This window comes from Trichechus manatus, unplaced genomic scaffold, assembly GCF_000243295.1.
Source record: "Trichechus manatus latirostris isolate Lorelei unplaced genomic scaffold, TriManLat1.0 scaffold00037, whole genome shotgun sequence".
Taxonomy (NCBI): Eukaryota; Metazoa; Chordata; class Mammalia; order Sirenia; family Trichechidae; genus Trichechus; species Trichechus manatus.
Window position 1 is genome coordinate 9577200 of NW_004443973.1, and position 18044 is coordinate 9595243.

The 18044-nt window shown below is 38.1% G+C and overlaps 1 protein-coding gene across 2 annotated transcripts in view; it reads left to right on the plus strand.

The window, feature by feature from the left end:
• CHN1 (chimerin 1) overlaps positions 1-17652 on the plus strand; it is a 227643-nt gene extending 209991 nt beyond the window's left edge. Inside the window, exons 9-13 of one of the 2 annotated variants that reach the window (XM_004375489.2) lie at positions 4120-4293; positions 5004-5081; positions 9492-9629; positions 14831-14936; positions 16611-17652. In XM_004375489.2, coding sequence (XP_004375546.1) covers positions 4120-4293; positions 5004-5081; positions 9492-9629; positions 14831-14936; positions 16611-16782 — 668 coding nt within the window. In that variant the 3' untranslated portion in view covers positions 16783-17652. The remainder of the gene's footprint in view (positions 1-4119; positions 4294-5003; positions 5082-9491; positions 9630-14830; positions 14937-16610) is intronic. The other variant, XM_004375488.2, reaches the window with a different exon arrangement.
• Positions 17653-18044: the final 392 nt, after the last annotated feature.

Consider the following 18044-nt stretch of genomic DNA (forward strand, 5'->3'; position numbering starts at 1 on the left):
TGAAAAACCTTGAAAAGCAGTCAAGAGAGGAGGGGTGTATTACTTCTTAAAGCAAGATATATTATACTTGGAGGTACCGTTAAGTAAATGAAATGTGTTCAGAACAGTGTAGATGTGGAAGCATCTATAACCCTGGTCATCCAAGTCCTTTTCAGGACCTGACAATCACATCTGACAAATGCAAAATTGGCTTTGAGTTTAAGTGGATTATGCCAATACTGTATAACTAGCTTTGGGGTACTACATAGGAAAGGCCTCTCAAAATGTTGTTTCATTCTTTTAAATAATAACAACAACAGAATCATGGTAAATAATTATAATTTACTATGTGTAAAGGACTTTCCTGAATACTTTACACATATTAACATTTAAGCCTTTCATGATCCCTCATAGATAAACATACTATTATTATCCCCATTTTGTATAACTGAGGCACAGGAAGGCTAAGTAACTCCCTCAAGATCACACAGCTAATAGATTCTAGATCTAACTGCAAGTTGTAGTAGTTATTGAAAATATTAAAATGTTCAGGGGAAACCATAATGTCTTTTAAACCTCATAGATAAACGTACTATTATTATCCCCATTTTGTATATAACTGAGGCACAGGAAGGCTCAGTAACTCCCTCAAGATCACACAGCTAATAGATTCTAGATCTAACTGCAAGGTGTAGTAGTTATTGAAAATACTAAAGTGTTCAGGGGAAACCATAATGTCTTTTAAATGGACATTTTGCCATTGATTTGCCTTATAATTGAATCTAAATTTTTATATATTATCTAATTTGGATATTAAGAGGAATTTGTGGTTTTGGTTATGAAGTCATTTGTACATTATTTGATTGTACAGAATAATGTTGGGTCATTTCTTGAGACAATGTAAATTAAGCTCTTTGCTCTGGAAGCTTTTGTGTATTCAGAGAAGAAGCTGCTGTTCTTTAGTGATGATAATGCTTGGGCACTATTAGCACTGGCAAGGCCATCTTTAGTGCTCTTCACTTACTTACAGACATGTGCGAAGACCCAGAGTAATTGGGCCTGGGCTTCCCTCTACACCTAACCTGTCTTTGCACATAGGAGGTACTCAGTACATATGGATTCCTCCCTTAGAGGCACCACAACCCTTAGAGTTCTTATTTCAAGTTGACATTGTCTACATATTTAACTAAAGAACAATTCCATTTATAATTTTTAGGCTAATTTTCCTTGCGTCTAGTAATTGCTATTACCATATATGACTAGATTGCAGTTAGTAAATTTTACTGAAAATAATAATTATGATCACCAGCATTTGTCTAGCATTTACAGTATGTAAAGCAGCTTGAATGCATTGTCTTATTTAATTCTCATAACTTTTCATAAGAATATCTGCCCAAAAAAGCAAGCAAAACTATGGCTTGCCCAAGGATCACAGACAGTGGTCATGACATTGTATGATTTTTGCCTTAGTCATCTAGTGCTGCCACAACAGAAATACCACAAGTGGATGGTTTTAATGAAGAGAAATTTATTTCCTCACAGTCAAAGCAGGCTAAAAGTCCAAATTCAGGGTGTCAGCTCCAGGGGAAGGCTTTTTCTCTCTGTCGGCCTTCTTCTCTTCGGTGTTCCCCTGGACGAGGAGCTTCTCTGCACAGGGACCCCAGTCCAGAGGACGTGCTCTGCTCCTGGCACTGCTTTCTTGATGGTATGAGGTCCCCCGTCTCACTGCTCACTTCTGTCTTGTATATCAAGAGATTGCCTCAGGATACAATCCAGTCTTGTAGATCCAGTCCTGCCTTACTAACACAACTGCCACCCATCCTCCCTCATTAACATCATAGAGGCAGGTTTACAACATACAGGAAGATCACACAGTACCAGGAATCATGGCCCAGACAAACTGATGTACACATTTTTGGGGGGACATAATTCAAACCATGACAATTTTCAAATTGGTTTCATTAGGACCTGGCTGTAAATTTTATAAGCCCACTTTGATTTATTTATAAGACATCAACACCTAGCTTTCATGAACTTAAAAGCAAATGATTTATGTTTTTAAAAACATACAGATGACAGTGACTTACTTTAATTGAATTATTCAGCTTATGATTTATCACTCCTCAGTCTAATGTAGCAAAATATTTGTATTTTCTCTGCCCCTTCTAAAATTTCATTGTACTCTTCTGTTGAAAAATATGAGTGTCTTGGATGTTAACTACAAAATGTCTGGATTCTGGCATCTTAGAAGGTATAACCCAGTAAAATTTTAATTTAGCAAAAATCTAACTTCTGCAGAGGTGATATGGTGTAGTTGTTAAAATCAGGAACTCTAGAATCATACCTAGGCTTGAATCCCAGCTCCACTATGTACTAAATGCATGACCTTGCATAAATTACTTGAGACTTACTGTGCTTGGTTTCCTCGGCTATAAAATGAGAAGAATAATAGTACCTATTCTGTAGAGCTTTGTGAGTTTAAATGAAATAATAAATATAGAGCAACTGGAACAGTTCCTGGCACTCATAAGCCCTCAATAAATGTTAACTGGTGATAGTAGTAGAAGTAACAATAATACCTATTTTTAGCTACTAGATGAATTATATATTGTGGTTGTCGTTGTTAGGTGCTATTGAGTCAATTCCAACTCATAGCGACCCTGTGTACAACAGAACAAAACACTGCCCAGTCTTGCACCATCCTCACAATCATTGCTGTGTTTGAGCTTATTGTTGTAGTCACTGTGTCAGTCCATCTCACTGAGGGTCTTCCTCTTTTTCACTGACTCTCTACTTTACCAAGCATAATGCCCTTCTCCAGGGACTGGTCCCTCCTGATAACATGTCCAAAGTACATGAGACAAAGTCTTACCATCCTCACTAAGGGGCATTCTGGCTTTACTTCTTCAAGACAGATTTGTTTGTTCTTCTGGGAGTCCGTGGTATATTCAGTATTCTCCACCAACACCATCATTCAAAGGCATCAATTCTTCTTCAGTCTTCCTTATTCACTGTCCAGTTTTGCATGTGTATAAGCCGATTGAAAATACCATGGCTTGGGTCAGGCACACCTTAGTCCTAAAGTGACATCTTTGCTTTTTAACACTTTAAAGAGGTCTTTTGCAGCAGATTTGCCCAATGCAATACGTCATTTGATTTCTTGACTGCTGCTTCCTTGGATGTTGATTATGGATCCAAGTAATATGAAATCCTCGACAGCTTCACTGTTTTCTCCACTTATCATGATGTTGCTTATTCATCCAGTTGTGAGGATTTTTGTTTTCTTTATATTGAGGCGTAAGCCATACTGAGGGCTGTAGTCTTTGATCTTCATCAGTAAGTGCTTCAAGTCCTCTTCACTCTCAGCAAGCAGCGTTGTGTCATCTACATTCTGCAGGTTGTTAATGAGTCTTCCTCCAATCCTGATGCCACACATTCTTCATATAGTCCAGCTTCTTGGATTATTTGCTCAGCATACAGATTGAATAAGTATGATGAAATGATACAACCCTGATGCACACCTTTCCTGATTTTAAAACGTACAGTATCCCTTTGTTCTGTTTGAATGACTGCCTCTTGGTCTATGTACAGGTTTTACATGAGATGAATTATATATTAGTTACTTTATGCAAAGAATTGTGAATGTGGCAATAAATGAGCGGGAGCAGCACCATTTAAAGAGGGCCCTGCATACTATTACCTTTGGAGGTCCAATCCCACATCATGTCAAATGTCTTAAAATACATTTGTATCCCACATTAAATATAATTTGTATGTAGATTTAAATAAGTGGATTAAGTTTTTAGTTGGCTGGCTGACATAACGTTACATTTTGTAGACATTTAGGTAAACACTTATTAATTTTGGTTTTCAGTCTTTTTTTTGCATTCTCCTGAGATCATACAGCTGTTAAATGATGAAGCCTGAGCTAGAATTCTGGTCTTCTGACATATATCCAGTGTTTTCCAAGATAAAAGAGGGAGGAATATTTCCCTATTCTGAAGGAACTGCTGAAGGCTAAGCCCCCTTTTAAACCTAATTTAAGCTCGGGTGTCTTTTGCTAATATAAACATTCCAGAATGCTCAAACCTTGTGAAAACAGTAATGATTTTTTTTCCTTTCTTTATTCTTTTTTTTTAGATTGTGGTTTGAATGTTCATAAGCAGTGTTCCAAGATGGTCCCAAATGACTGTAAACCAGACTTGAAACATGTCAAAAAGGTGTACAGCTGTGACCTCACAACGCTCGTAAAAGCACACATCACTAAGCGGCCTATGGTGGTGGACATGTGCATCAGAGAAATTGAATCCAGAGGTGAGGCATTTCCACTGCAGTTTAGACGAGTCTTCATTCACCGCCAATGAGTCCTAATACCTTTCTGTGTGCCTCATTAAATAACACAGGTTGTCTTCTTCTGGGAGGAGTGGTTTCAGATGTCAGATGACCTGAGGGTCTGAAATGAATTAATCTAACAAGTAATCAAAAAGCATGATTTCAAGGTATATTTAACCAGTTATTTTAAAAAGTGCTTCAAAATTTATAGAAGATGCTTCCAGTCTGCTACAGTTGACGCAGAGACCAATTCAGTTCAGTTTTTGTATTTTTTAAGTCTAAGAGCAATTAAAACTGCTCTATTAAAACTACCCAAGGCCAGAAACCAGAGCAGCACTCTAATTATTCTTTCCCACTTGGGAAAACTGCCACAAGCCTATTAATGTAGTTTATCTTAGTCTTCTATTATGTAAAATGTTATGTAATTGGAGTGATAAATGATTTCCCTTAAGACTTAATATATTTGATCTAATTAGATAAGGTGATGAGCCAAATTACAGATGTCCAGGTGATAGTAGGTCAGAGTTAAAGAACTGTGAGTGAAGTGGTTTTATTTTAGGAGAAAAGTGTGACAAGCTTTCTAAACATGTATACTTCATCATTCTTTCTGCCACATCACCTCCCCAGCTCAAAGTATGAGAAAAAGTTAAAAGTTGAAGAAACTTATCAGCTCCCATGGTTTTCCTTTCCAGGCCTCAATTCTGAAGGACTATACCGAGTGTCAGGATTCAGTGACCTAATTGAAGACGTCAAGATGGCTTTTGACAGAGGTGTGTTCTTCAGCATGTTCATTCACTTAAGGCAATGATACTTTTTACCAAAAAAGCACTATTTCTTAGGGTTTTTTTTTTCCATTATTGTTCTAAATTATTGATGATTATTATACCAAATAAACAAATTCAGGTGCTTAGTTTATAATTTGTTATAATTTTTTTATTAGTTGTAGGTATTAAACTGTCAAATTTTAGGGTAGGAAAAAAGCACAAAATTTAACAATATTATCAATATTTGAGTAACCAGGGCCGGTTCGTGTTCACCAAAATACATAGAGAGCAATTAAATTTACCAAAACTCATAAAGAAAAAAGGAGGGGAGGGTAAGTCTTTACAAACTTGGATTTCCCTGGCTTGAGTTGATCCACTAGCTCTGCCTGTCATCTGTGCTGCTCTGCACCCACATCACTGTCTCTGACTGAGCCAAGATCCAAGTCTTGGCTCGTGTGGGAGAGAGGAAGCCTGAGAGGAGGCAAGGGCCTTCTGGCACACGACCTGCCCCACTGTGGGAGGAGGGGATCGGGCAAAGAAAACTCAGTGGCGCTTATTAATTTTTTTTAACTAACATTTAAGTCAAGATCTGTTTCCGTGGTTCTCCAATTTGTCTTTAAGTACTAGAATAATGTAATACTAAAGAGGAGCTGTAGACTCATATACAAATAGTAAAAACAGTAAGAATGAAAAAAAGGTAGTGATCTTTTAAAGAGCCTCTTTCCTTTGCAAGTATATATTTCTAATTCATCTTACTCATCGCCCATTCACAAACCTCTTATAGGCAACGGAGGCAGAAGACAAAAAGAAATTAAATATTTAACTTAAATTGTGACTTTTACCAACCTGATATGAGGAAATCTAGGCTAGCCCAAGTATTTGATAAGAGCAGAAAAGAGGTGAGGGGCAGTAATGATGTGTTACACCCAAATAAGCATCAAGAAGAACAATTCCTGAATCCATGCCAAATTAAATGTCAAAAAAATCTTTATTCTCTGGAAGGTAGCAACTGAGCATGTCCATTCCCAGCCGCTGGCCATGATTCTCAGAAATAAGCTAACACTGACAAAGAAGTTGGGTGTTTCCATGGGCCCCAGAAAGCAAATAAATGACACAATTTCCTCCCGCTAAAGATGTAAGACAGCCTATTTATGCCCTGAAAACACCAATAACAGACTTGAAAATTCATGAAGAGCTCACGTTGGTTCCGTATAGCTGCACCGTTGGGGTCAAGTTCTTCGACCCTAGTGATTTGTACCAGCAGTCATGTGTAGAATCTGAAGGAATGATGTAAAGATTTTTAACAAAGTGGCTCAGATAACTTAATTCTGAACATAAATGCTGCCCCAAATTGATGAGTGTTCGAAAGGAATGGGGTATCAAGTTAAGAAAGCAAAGTAAATTTGAAATAATTAAGAGCAGTCACTCTGGGAGGCTTAAACTTCAAATAATGAGATCCAGGGGAAAAAAAGAAGGCTTCTAGGTATTTAACCAAGTGAAATGAAAACATACGTCCACATAAAAACCTGTACACAAGTGTTTATAGCAGCTTTATTCATAATTGCCAAGTATTGGAAGCAACCAAATGTCCTTTAATAGATGAATGGATAAACTGTGGTGCATCCATATGATGGAGTATTATTTGACAATAAAAAAAGAAATGAACTATCAAGCCACAGAAAGACATAGGGGAACCTTAAATGCATACTGCTAAGTGAAAAAGCAAGTCCAAAAAAACTACATACTGAATGATTCCAACAATATGGAATTATTCAGTATGTAGCTGGAAAAGGGAAAACTATAGAGGTAGTGAAAAGATGAGTGGTTGCCAAGGAGAAGGGATGAATAGGTGGAGCACAGGGCATTTTTAGGGTTGTGAAACTATTCTTCATGGTACTGTAATGGTGGACACATAACATATAAGTATTTGTCAAAACCCATAGGACTGTACAACACAAAGCATGAACCCTAGTGTAAACTATGGACTGCAGTTAATAATAATGTATCAATATCAGTCCAGTTATAATAAAGGTTCTACAGGAATGCAAGATGTTAATAAAAGAAACAATGTGGGGGAAGGGGAAATAAACTGAAACTCTCTACTTTCTGTACAATTTCTCTAAACCTAAAACTGCTCTTTAAAAAAAAAAAAAAAGTCTATTTAAAAAAAGAAGAGAAAGGCAGGATCCATAGAATGCAGGAATGAACTCATTTAATTCAAATGTCAAGGAAGAAAGTAGAATTTGAAAAATCTTCCCTAGTGTAGGAGACAGTCACTGAATGGAGAACTGACTTCCCGAAGGCCAGCAGATGCCATTACAGCTTTGCTCCATTTATCTTCTCCTGGAACAGCAAATATTTCTGTGACCGGTGCACTGCGGGGTCCGCGGGAAGGTCAAAGCAAATAAAAACCCTGAGCCTTGCCCCAGGAGAGCCCTAGTCTGGCGTAAGAGTCAGGAACCAGAAGTAGTGAAACAATCAGGGAACAAAGATGTTACTGAATGCACAATATTTCATAGCACTATTAGAATATAATGTGTGGATATCAAATTCAAAAATATGTTTATATTAAGACTGAAGGGACTATATAGTCTAATGAAAAAGCAGTTTTCTAAAGAGTCAGCTCAATTAAATATACATGGTAAGTCCCAGAATGTTTATCTTTTAGGCTCCTAGGTTTTTAAATCTATTTTCTGTTGATTTATTAATTCAAAAATATTTATTAAGCAGCTACTGTGTGCCAGGCACTGTATTCTTTACTTTTGATACAGCAGTTAGCCGTGTATACTTGGTCCTGGCGCTCATGGAGGGTTCACATGAAATAATAATCACAATGATTATTTATTTTAATAAAATGCCATAAGGGAAACTATTACTAGCTGGAGAAACTTAACCTAGACTGGGGGTGGGGATGGGGGGATGATGGAGATCAGAATAGGTTTCCCTGAAAAAGAAATATTTAAGCTAAAGCTTAAAAGATGCATAGAAGTTGGCTGTATATAAGTTGAGTAGCAAAGACACAGGATACGTAAAGCCTCTGGGAAAGGAAGAGTATGCAAAGGCCCTGAGGCAGACCGTGGAGAGGCACTGAATGGTACTAGAACTTAAAGAGTAGTGAGTGAAGTGAGAGTGGACTGAGATATTAACACAACATCTTCCCATAGAAAGAATTATCTTAGCAGAAGGTTCTCAGACTAGCCTCCAAATTCTGTTTAACCCATCACATAACTAAACTATAATAATGGTGACTTTATTTTCCATTCTAAAAATTGGACCTGTAATGGGACAGGATATTTGAAATCTGGATTCTCCTAGGTTTTGGAAACAGGAGCCATGTGGCAAAAGAGAAGGAAACTTTTTATTCCTTCTCTTCCCTGAGTAAAAATGTTGATATTCGCCTTTGGCATTCTTCTACCTTCCTTTGTGCTCCCCACCCCCTTCTCCAGGTCCTTAGGCCCCAGCACCTTCATGCATCCCCAAGGGTCCCCCATTGAAGCAGTCTATTCACTTTTCCTTCCAGAAAGCACTTTATCCCAACTTGCACTGCCTCTGCATCTGATTTCAAACCACGTGTGAAAGGACACGGGTGACCTAATTCAGTTCTTACTTGGATGTGTCTGATAGGTGGAGGTGTTTGCATCTTAAAAGAGACTACTTTTTAACCCACAGAAATATTTTATAAGCCAAATTAAAGAAATCTAGGATAAGATGTAGCTCAGAGTAGACACTAATTAAATCTTTAGTAGATGAAAATTCAAGATATTTTAACAAAGTAAAGCACTAAATGCTGATGTGTGCAACAGGGGCCACTGGGAAGGAAGGCCAGCTTTGCTGGAGAGTCTCAAATGTCAGGACTTCCAAAGCAATCCCCCGTTTTATAATTTCTCTTATTCTTGTTATTTCAAAACCCTAAGTTCCGTTTTGTTTACTTTTCGCTGCCTTCCCTTTCCCAGGGCTCAGGCAAGATCCAAGTGTTATGTGTAGGAGCCTAGGGTGAAACAGAGGCAGCCTTTTGTGCTGGGGGTCTCCTCTTCTGTACATTGGGAGTGCCTCTGTTGCTATGTTTCATATTCTCTATTTTATTTAAAAAAAAAAATTTTTAAAGCAAATGTACATCATTCCCTGGGACTCTCAAGAAGCTTAAACATTCAGAGGTATTTCTATTGACCTCACTCTTCTCCCACACACCCCCTCCCTCCAGTAGTAAAGCATGGAAAAATAACTTCAGAACGGAAACTTTTTGCTGTTTCACTGAAAATTGATCATTGATGTATATAATTCAGCACCTTAAATTTGATGTTTAAAAACTGAAGCATTGCTAATCTTTAAAAACTGATTGTATACACAAATACATTTTTTTAAAACATTGCTCTGGGTCCGGTTATTGATTTTTATTTCTTTTGACATTCTTAAAAGATGGTGAGAAAGCAGATATTTCTGTGAACATGTATGAAGATATCAACATTATCACTGGTGCGCTTAAACTGTACTTCAGGGATTTGCCAATTCCACTCATCTCGTATGATGCCTATCCTAAGTTTATAGAATCTGCTAGTAAGTATGAATGCATGTGTTCTGAATAACCTGGCAAATGCTTCCTCTTGGTAACCATTTTTTATGGCTTTCCTGCTGGGTATCTTAAATACATTTTATGAAATATTTCCCCTTTGCCTCTTTCCGTGGTTAATGTACTCCCACGAATTTTTTGGACACTTTTCTCTAAGATAGGTCATTTGTGACTTCTACCATCAGAAGTTTCTTCATAAGGTGCTAAATCTCATTTCCAAAATAAGGCTATCGTAGTGCTTCTCACATATGGACTAACACTTTTATAAAAAATAAAAATAAAAATGGGTAACTAGAAACATAAAACGAACAAAAAACTTACAAAACACAAGACCAATTTTTTGTTATTAGATACAACAGACATAAAAATGACTCGGTCAGATTGCCATGAAAGTTTCTGAATTTGCACTCTCTGTTTCCACGCTTATCTTAGGACAGACCATTAATGAACAGTCCGCAAGTCGGTAGTGATAACGTAGATCACGCTTTACAGCGCACTATTTCAGATAATGAAAAAAAGAAGTTATTTTTTTAATTCTAATTGAGAAAAAATGAGAAGAAGCAACAACTTATTTGCCAAATTCTGTTTCTGTTGCAAAAATCATACCTGTAATTCAGACTTCATTTTTTGAAGTAGGGAGTTCTTAACAGATGTTTTAAGTGTTGGAATTACTCTTTTTTAGAAAAGATAGACTATTTTTGTCAATTTGCTTTTCTCTCTTTAAAGCCATATGTTGCCTTGATCTTTAAATAATAACATCACTTCCTTAGTAACACTGATTTGCTTTTTGACTTTGAAATGTTATGAAGTACAAGCTTTCTTTGTTCTAATTTTTAGTTTTCCCTTAAGAGTTTTTGTTGAGAATTTTTGTGGTTAGTTCCATGTAGCCCTGATTTCTGGCCAGTAAGTTCAAGCCCTTGTGTAGAGAACAGCCATGAGAATTACACTGATTTTTATAGTGTTTTCTGCTAGAAAGCATGAAAGAAGCTTGGTTTCTACCATAGGAATTTACCTCCTCTATCCTGGAATGGATTCAGTGCCTATCATGGAAACTGTCTGAGGGCTTTTACTGTTTCTTGTTTTGTGAGGCAAAGGTTTCCGCCTCAGAGAGAGAACACATCTGATTGCCACTAATCTAAAAGGCACTTCACACATACTTACATTGTAAAGGGCTGCTCGGTTAGTGGTTTGCTCTGATCCCCAGGACAACACTGAGGTGGACTGGATAGGTGTTTGTATCCCCATATTGCTTGGGAGTAAAACTGAAACTTGGGTTCTATGCTTAACCTAAGAGCACACAATTAGCACAGGACGGAACAAGGACTCAAACCCAGGTTCTAAACTCTACACTACCATCTCATCTAATAAAAGAAAAATCCAAGCCCTTCTTAGTGGATTCCAAGGCCTTTTACTCCACACTCCCAAATTACTTCACCTTCTTTCCCCACACCCACCCTGTTTTGCTGAGGAAAATGTTCGCTATTTTATTATTCTTATTCAACTTCCAAACCATTTGTCATTGTTCTGGGGTTTGTGTCTGAAACAGCCTTCCTGTCTGAAATCAGCAAGCTCCCTTATCTCACCCCCCAGAGAGCTCTTGAAACCACATCATAAGAAAGAAACTTCCCCAAATCAAGGTAGAAATTCCTCTTTCTTATACTATCAACTCTTTGGATGTGTAATGTCTGTGACACCAAAAACCTTGCCATAATCCTTGTTCATATTTGATATTGATACAATTGTGGAACATTGGGTCCTTGTACATATCTTTTCTAGCAGTGATGTCTGTTTCATTCTTTAGAGATACAGATACAGTCATTCTCTTAAAAGGCAGGATAAAGAAGGTGAGAGAAACTAGCATTTACGAAGTATATACTATGTGCTAGGAATCAAGCTAGGTACTTTACATCCATGATATTATTATAGAAAAGAGGAGGTGTTATAGGGTATAAATAAATTGTCCAAGGTCACATCTCTAGAAGAGGTAGCACTGGCATTCAAACTCACATCTAACTTCAAAGCCCTTGGTCTCTCCACTGTGCCACACTGCCTGGCTCACCTCATTGAACCAGGAATAAAAGACTTACACAGAGGAGGAAGACGAAGAAGAAGAACCCCTTCCAAATGAAGAACAGGGGGATGACCCCACCTGAAGCAGTTGCTCTTAAACTTTTTTATCTCTTAGGCCCTAAAAGGACTTGGGCCATGTTTTTTAGGTCTCCAGTGTCCCTGGCATTCATTAGCATCCCTTGCCAACAAAAAAATCAGTGTTCATCTTAAAGCTTTCTCCTGCAAAAGCTGTTTCCTGCAGCCTCCCTTGGAGAACCTGCAACTTAAAAGCTAAAAGGGAGTGGAAGCAGGAAATGGAAAAGGGATGCAAGGAGTTGGGGAGGCCAGGTCATCCCATCTAGAGGCTTGAAGATCTTCATAATCCCCTGGAAACTCCTGTATGAACCTGCCTTGAAGTCTTGGTCTACACACCTCTTCTTCCTTGCTCCCTCTCCCTCCTAGATAAGAGATTGCTGTGCTAGAATATAAAGGCATAGAAGACGAGTTTTTCTCACTGGCCCTGTGCTCAATAACCAGCATTTATGGATGATTCCTGACTACGAGGAAAAACAACACTACCAAAGTTGAGCTCCTGCTAGTACTGAGTGTAGGAAATCTTCCTCTGGTCAGGCAGTCTGAGCGCTCTTTTCCCAGAACTTAAGCTTCATGACTCAGTTGGTGTGTCACCTTGAATGAGTCAGATAAACTCAGAAATAAAACCCAGGGTTCTTTGTCCCAAGCATCTTAAAATTTCCTAAACAGAAGCCTGGCTATGAGAACTTGTTGAGAGTTTCTCTCAGCTCTGCCACTGACTCAGCCCTTTGGCTTAGCTAAATTTTATTCTTCTTGTATTTGAGTTTCTCTGTAAAGAATTGAAAATACGTATTTTAAAAGAGCTTTTAATTATTTCTTGATACAGTTTCAGAGTGCTTATTTCCTGCCCCCTCAATGTCCAAATTCTCTAGATCCTTCCAGACCCTCCTCAAATGCCATCTCTTCTTCCCTGGATCTCTTAGCCACATACCCTGTCTCTCTGCTAGCTTCTCTCTTTTATATCTCAAAAGAGATCAGCTCAATCCACAATCCAGTCTTGTAGATTGAGTCCTGTCTCATTAACATAACTGCCACCTATTCCATTTCATTAACGTCATAGAGGTAGGATTTGCAACACATAGGAAAATCACATCAGATGTGAAAATGGTAGACAATCACACAATGCTGAGAATCATGGCCTAGCCAAATTAATACACGTATTTTTGGGGGACACAATTCAATCCATGACAGGCAGTCTGTGCATAATTATCACAAAGTTTGTGGGCAGTTAACCTTCTATAACCAACAGAGTTCACAACAGAAAGTTAACAAACACCATCTACGACAAGCATTCCAACCACCATGATTTCCCGTAACACACAAGACCAGTTAGTTTTACCAGTTGCCCTCGAGTCGACTCTGACTCATGGCGACCCCATGTATGTCAGAGTAGAACTGTGCTCCATAGTGTTTTCAATGGCTGATTTTTTCAGAAGTAGATTGCCAGGTTAGGCCCATTTTTTACCTGACTCCAATACATTGTCACTGAGTTGTTTTCTTTTATCAGTAGAAGTTAGGAAGAGTAGGATTCTTGGTCTAGTGTCTTGACTGTTCCATTCTGCTCTGATGTTGCCTTCCTAGCAGTTCAAAGCTGCATCCTGATTAGGGCTCAGCAGTATGGGGTCCTGTTGCAATTGTCCTGAAACCCAACATTAAAGGCATCCCATCTTCCTGACATTTGGGCAGAAGCAGGAATGTGCTAGGGTGCTCTTTTTGGGAGCAAAGAATTCCAAAGATGTCTATCAGTTCTGATTATTGGAATGTTTGATGAATTGAATGCAGTTTGTGACTCGGGAATGTGGCTAGATTTTTGGTCAGTACAGCAGAACTAAAATATCCAAATGAAGATGGTACCCTTCAAAGTCTGCACCTTTGGAAGAGTCACACTTATTTCAGAGATCCTGTCTTCACACAAAACATTTAGAATTGCCTTCAGAGTCTGCAGTGCATTCTTTTGTATATCCTAAGTAGTATAAAATTTTTGTGCTTTGAGAGAAGATTTGATTTTTTTTTATATAACCCAAAGTAATTTAAAGCTAAGTTCAGTGAATAAGAAAAACAAATGTTGCATGATACCTTTCTTGGTTTAAAAAGAAAAAATCATGAATATCAAATAATAAGACTTTGGCAAGGGTGGATTGAATAGGGAGAGAGGCTTGGCTTAGACACTATTGCTAAAAAAGAATTTTCGAAATATTTTGAACAACACAACATCACTATAATAAGCTGTAATGTTCTAAGATGACTCCTTTGAATATATAAGTTCTTAATCTGTGTCTACATATGAGTCTGAATTTTTTATAGCTATACCCTACATATTCAGGTCCATGGTATCAACAGTTTGTGTTTGACTGCTAACATAAAGGTTGGTGGTTTGAACCCATCCAGCAGTACTGTAGAAGATAGACCTGGCAGTCTGCTTCTGTTAAGATTACAGCCAACAAAACCCTGTGGAACAGTGTTCTACTGTGTAACACACGGGGTCACCATGAGTTAGAAGACTCGATGGCAGCTAACAACAAAAACCCTGAATAGCCAGTGTCTGATTTTCCTAGTCAACCCATTGCCATCGAGTAGATTCTGAATCATAGTGACCCTTGTAGGACAGAGTAGAACTGCCCCATAGGGTTTCCAAGGCTATAATCTTTATGGAAGCAGACTGCCACATCTTTTACCCACGGAGCAGCTTGTGAGTTTGAACCGCTGACTTTTTGACTAGCAGCCAAGTGCTTTAACCACTGTGCCACCAAGACTCCTTTTTCCCTAGTTACCAGACTCTAAAACATTCAAATTTAAAAAACTAGATGCTTCCCCACCTGAAAAAAAAAAAAAAAAAAGTCTAAGTGAACAGTGTTGCCAAATTAAAAGTCAGAGCCTTTGGAAATCTGGGACTTGAACTTTTAAAATATTTTCCAAAGCTGTGGGCAAGGATCTGTGAAAGAGCATTTCTTGCCAGGTTTAGATCACCACAAAAAAAGAATTAAATGAACCGTTTGTATCAGGAGTCTGGTAAAGTTTCTCCTTGGTGTTCAACTTGCTATTTCAGAAATTATGGATCCTGACGAGCAATTGGAAACCCTTCATGAAGCACTGAAACTACTGCCGCCTGCTCACTGCGAAACCCTCCGGTACCTCATGGCGCATCTCAAGAGGCAGGTTACAGACGTTTAATCTTATACTTATGTTGCATCCAAGTCTTAAGAATAAAATGAGATGAAAGGTGAAAGAAAGGGCAAATGATCTATTGAATGAATAAATAAATGCATAGCTATATTGTCTTCTTGGGTGAAGTTGCCCTAATTGAGAGGGAATGCTGAAATTATGCACTGCAATACTGAATGCAGATTTGATTCCAACATAAATGTATTTGAAGTTCCAGTATATGTTTGCAGATATGCTAGAAAAACCAATATTCTGCTAAGGATATACATTAATTTTTATGGAAGGGGAGAAGGTGGTAGCTATAAAGACATTTCTCCCTGGAGGACATCATGCTTGGTAAAGTAGAGGCTCAGCAAAAAAGAGGAAGACCCTCGATGAGATGGATTGACATAGTGGCTGCAACAGTGAGCTCAAACATAACAACAATTGTGAGGATGGTGCAGGACCGAGCAGTGTTTGGTTGTGTTGTGCACAGGGTAGCTATGAGTTGGAACCAACTTGACGGCACCTAACAACAACAATAAAGACACTAGCATATAATAAGCAAGAGCAAATCACCTTGCAAGAAGGCTCACTTTTCTTACCTTCTTGCTCCAAAACAGGCACTTAGCGATGGGATTTTAGATTATCAGTGTTGCCAGTGCTGAAAACTGTCATCAAAAGTGATGGAGGAGAGAAAGGAAAGAATGGAAAATAAAATAATGTTTCAGTTAGTTCTGGTCTAATGTTTTAAAGTAGCATAGCTTTATTTTCCTGCCTGGTCACCCTTGATCTCTACAAGTAGAAACAGTTTTCAAAATTTTGTGACCAAATTTTAGAGGTTTCAAAATTATAAGACCAATCAGAAACATAAAAGACAGCAGAACTTGACATGTATTTTGCATAATTTTTATTTGGAATAGGATATTAGATCTCACTGCAGTAGGAACAGTTTAACATCTCTGTATAACTCATGAGTTAAACAGCAATGAATATTTAGTCTCATGGATAGCCACGTTTTCCCTCTTTAAAAGAACCATGAGTTAAAGCCTTTGTATAATATGCTTACAGCTTCACTTGGCAATTCAGGTTTGCTTCATATTTGGATGCAGTTAAGTACTCCACACTAAAAGGAATAACTCTCAAATTATAGTCTCTGTGCTATTGCTGTAGCAGTCAAAAGAATATGAACACTTAAGCACCCTGACAGTGTTGCTCACCCTGAGCGATTTCCTATTACTCTCTCCGTCCTTCGGCACTCAGTAAACTGTTTGACTTGTAAAAATACTCCATGGGAAACAAGATAGCCAAAGGAAGGGAGGGAGGATGGAATAATCAAGATGACCCAGTCTCTTCTCTGCTATTTGCGTGCCTACCCCTGCAGCTTTAGGCTGTGGTAGATAAACCACAAATAGAGCTGCGTTCACACAGTCCAACACTTTAATTCAGGCTTGAAACCCAGTGAGTTACCCAAAGTTTAAATTATTTGTTGACATAATTTACTTTAAGGAAAGTCAGTATTTTTGAAGTTAAGGAGAATTGCAGAGGAATAATTTAGCAGAAGAGTTGATACATTGTTAAGTGGGCACAAACCGTTTGTCAATCTTGTTTTTTCAGTGCTCAAGCACAGTGAGGCACCCCATGGCTTACATGAAGTCAGTTATTCTTTTCCTTGTATTTTTCAGAGTGACCCTTCATGAAAAGGAGAATCTTATGAATGCAGAGAACCTCGGAATTGTTTTTGGCCCAACTCTTATGAGATCTCCAGAACTAGACGCAATGGCTGCATTGAATGATATACGATACCAGAGACTGGTGGTGGAGCTGCTTATCAAAAATGAAGACATTTTATTTTAAATTTTTAATTTGAGGGAAAAAAAGAAATGGTTTACAGATGAAGGAATGTTTTATAGTAATTTAATTGGCTCTTACAGCTGAATTATTTCTTGGTTAGAGGTTTGGGCATATAACCAGATTAAAATGAAGGACCTTTTTGTTGTTTTTGTAGTGCCGCTCAGCTGTCTTTGTAAAACAGTGAACACACGCTTTCCAGTTCTAGTATCCTGGGTGTTTATCATGTTAAGAGAAACTCAAGCTATTGCATGATTAGCCCCCTATTTGGCAAGAACCCCATTCAAAGAAAACAACCAACCTGCACAACCTCTTCGTCCTGGGTAGTCTGTGGTTGTAATTCAGCATGTTTCCCAGAGTAAACCTGTCGTGACTTAGCTTTTGGGTTCGATGTCATTGATCTCTGATACTTACTCAGACATGCACCCACAAATGGATAAAACAGCACCTCTGGCCCTCGCATTGCCATAGACTATATCATATGCCTACTTTTCTCGAATGGTTTATTTCTGGTTTCTCTTAGTTCTTCTATAACATAGTACTTTCTTTCCAGCAAAGGCAAAATGTGTTTTCGGATTTGTTACTTTAATAAGTTATCCATACCAATAAAAAATGTACAACACAGAGCATTTGCTGTTAAATTATTATTGGTTTTCAGTTGTGATTCTGTGTTTTTATCTGGCATGCATATGTTAATTTATTAAATTTGGCTCTTAGAAATCGAAAATATTGATAGCTTATTTTTTACAATTACTGAGAGTATTTGGGAAAACGTGTTTGACCATTTACTTAATATTGAGTACTCCCTCTCACCTCTTTTGTTTACTGTTAAAATTTTTGTGGTGAGTTCTTTAAATAACAATTATAAAACTGCTTAGAGTTAGTACACCCATTCATTGGAGTTATTTTTCTTCTAGTAGTACTTTGGCAGAAATTTAGACTATTCCCCGTGCCTTTTGAAGGGAGGGGAGGCGTTCCCTCTAGAGCCAACAGAAAAAGAAAAAAGGACTAATTAAAAAGAGGGACCTTTTCTAAATATTTAGTTTGTCAGAAATGTATATTGTCTACATACAATTGAGTTGACAAAACTTCGAGAGATGAGTCCCAGGTAGCAACTTGAGCACCCCCTGTGGAGAAGAAGGGTAGGCGAAGCCAGATGCTGGGAACTCCGGTTCTGGGCCTGATACTGTCACGAGCCATCCATGTGGCTTTGAGCAAATGACCCTCCAGAGTCTGCTTCCTTGTTTGTCAAATGAGCACCCTTCTAG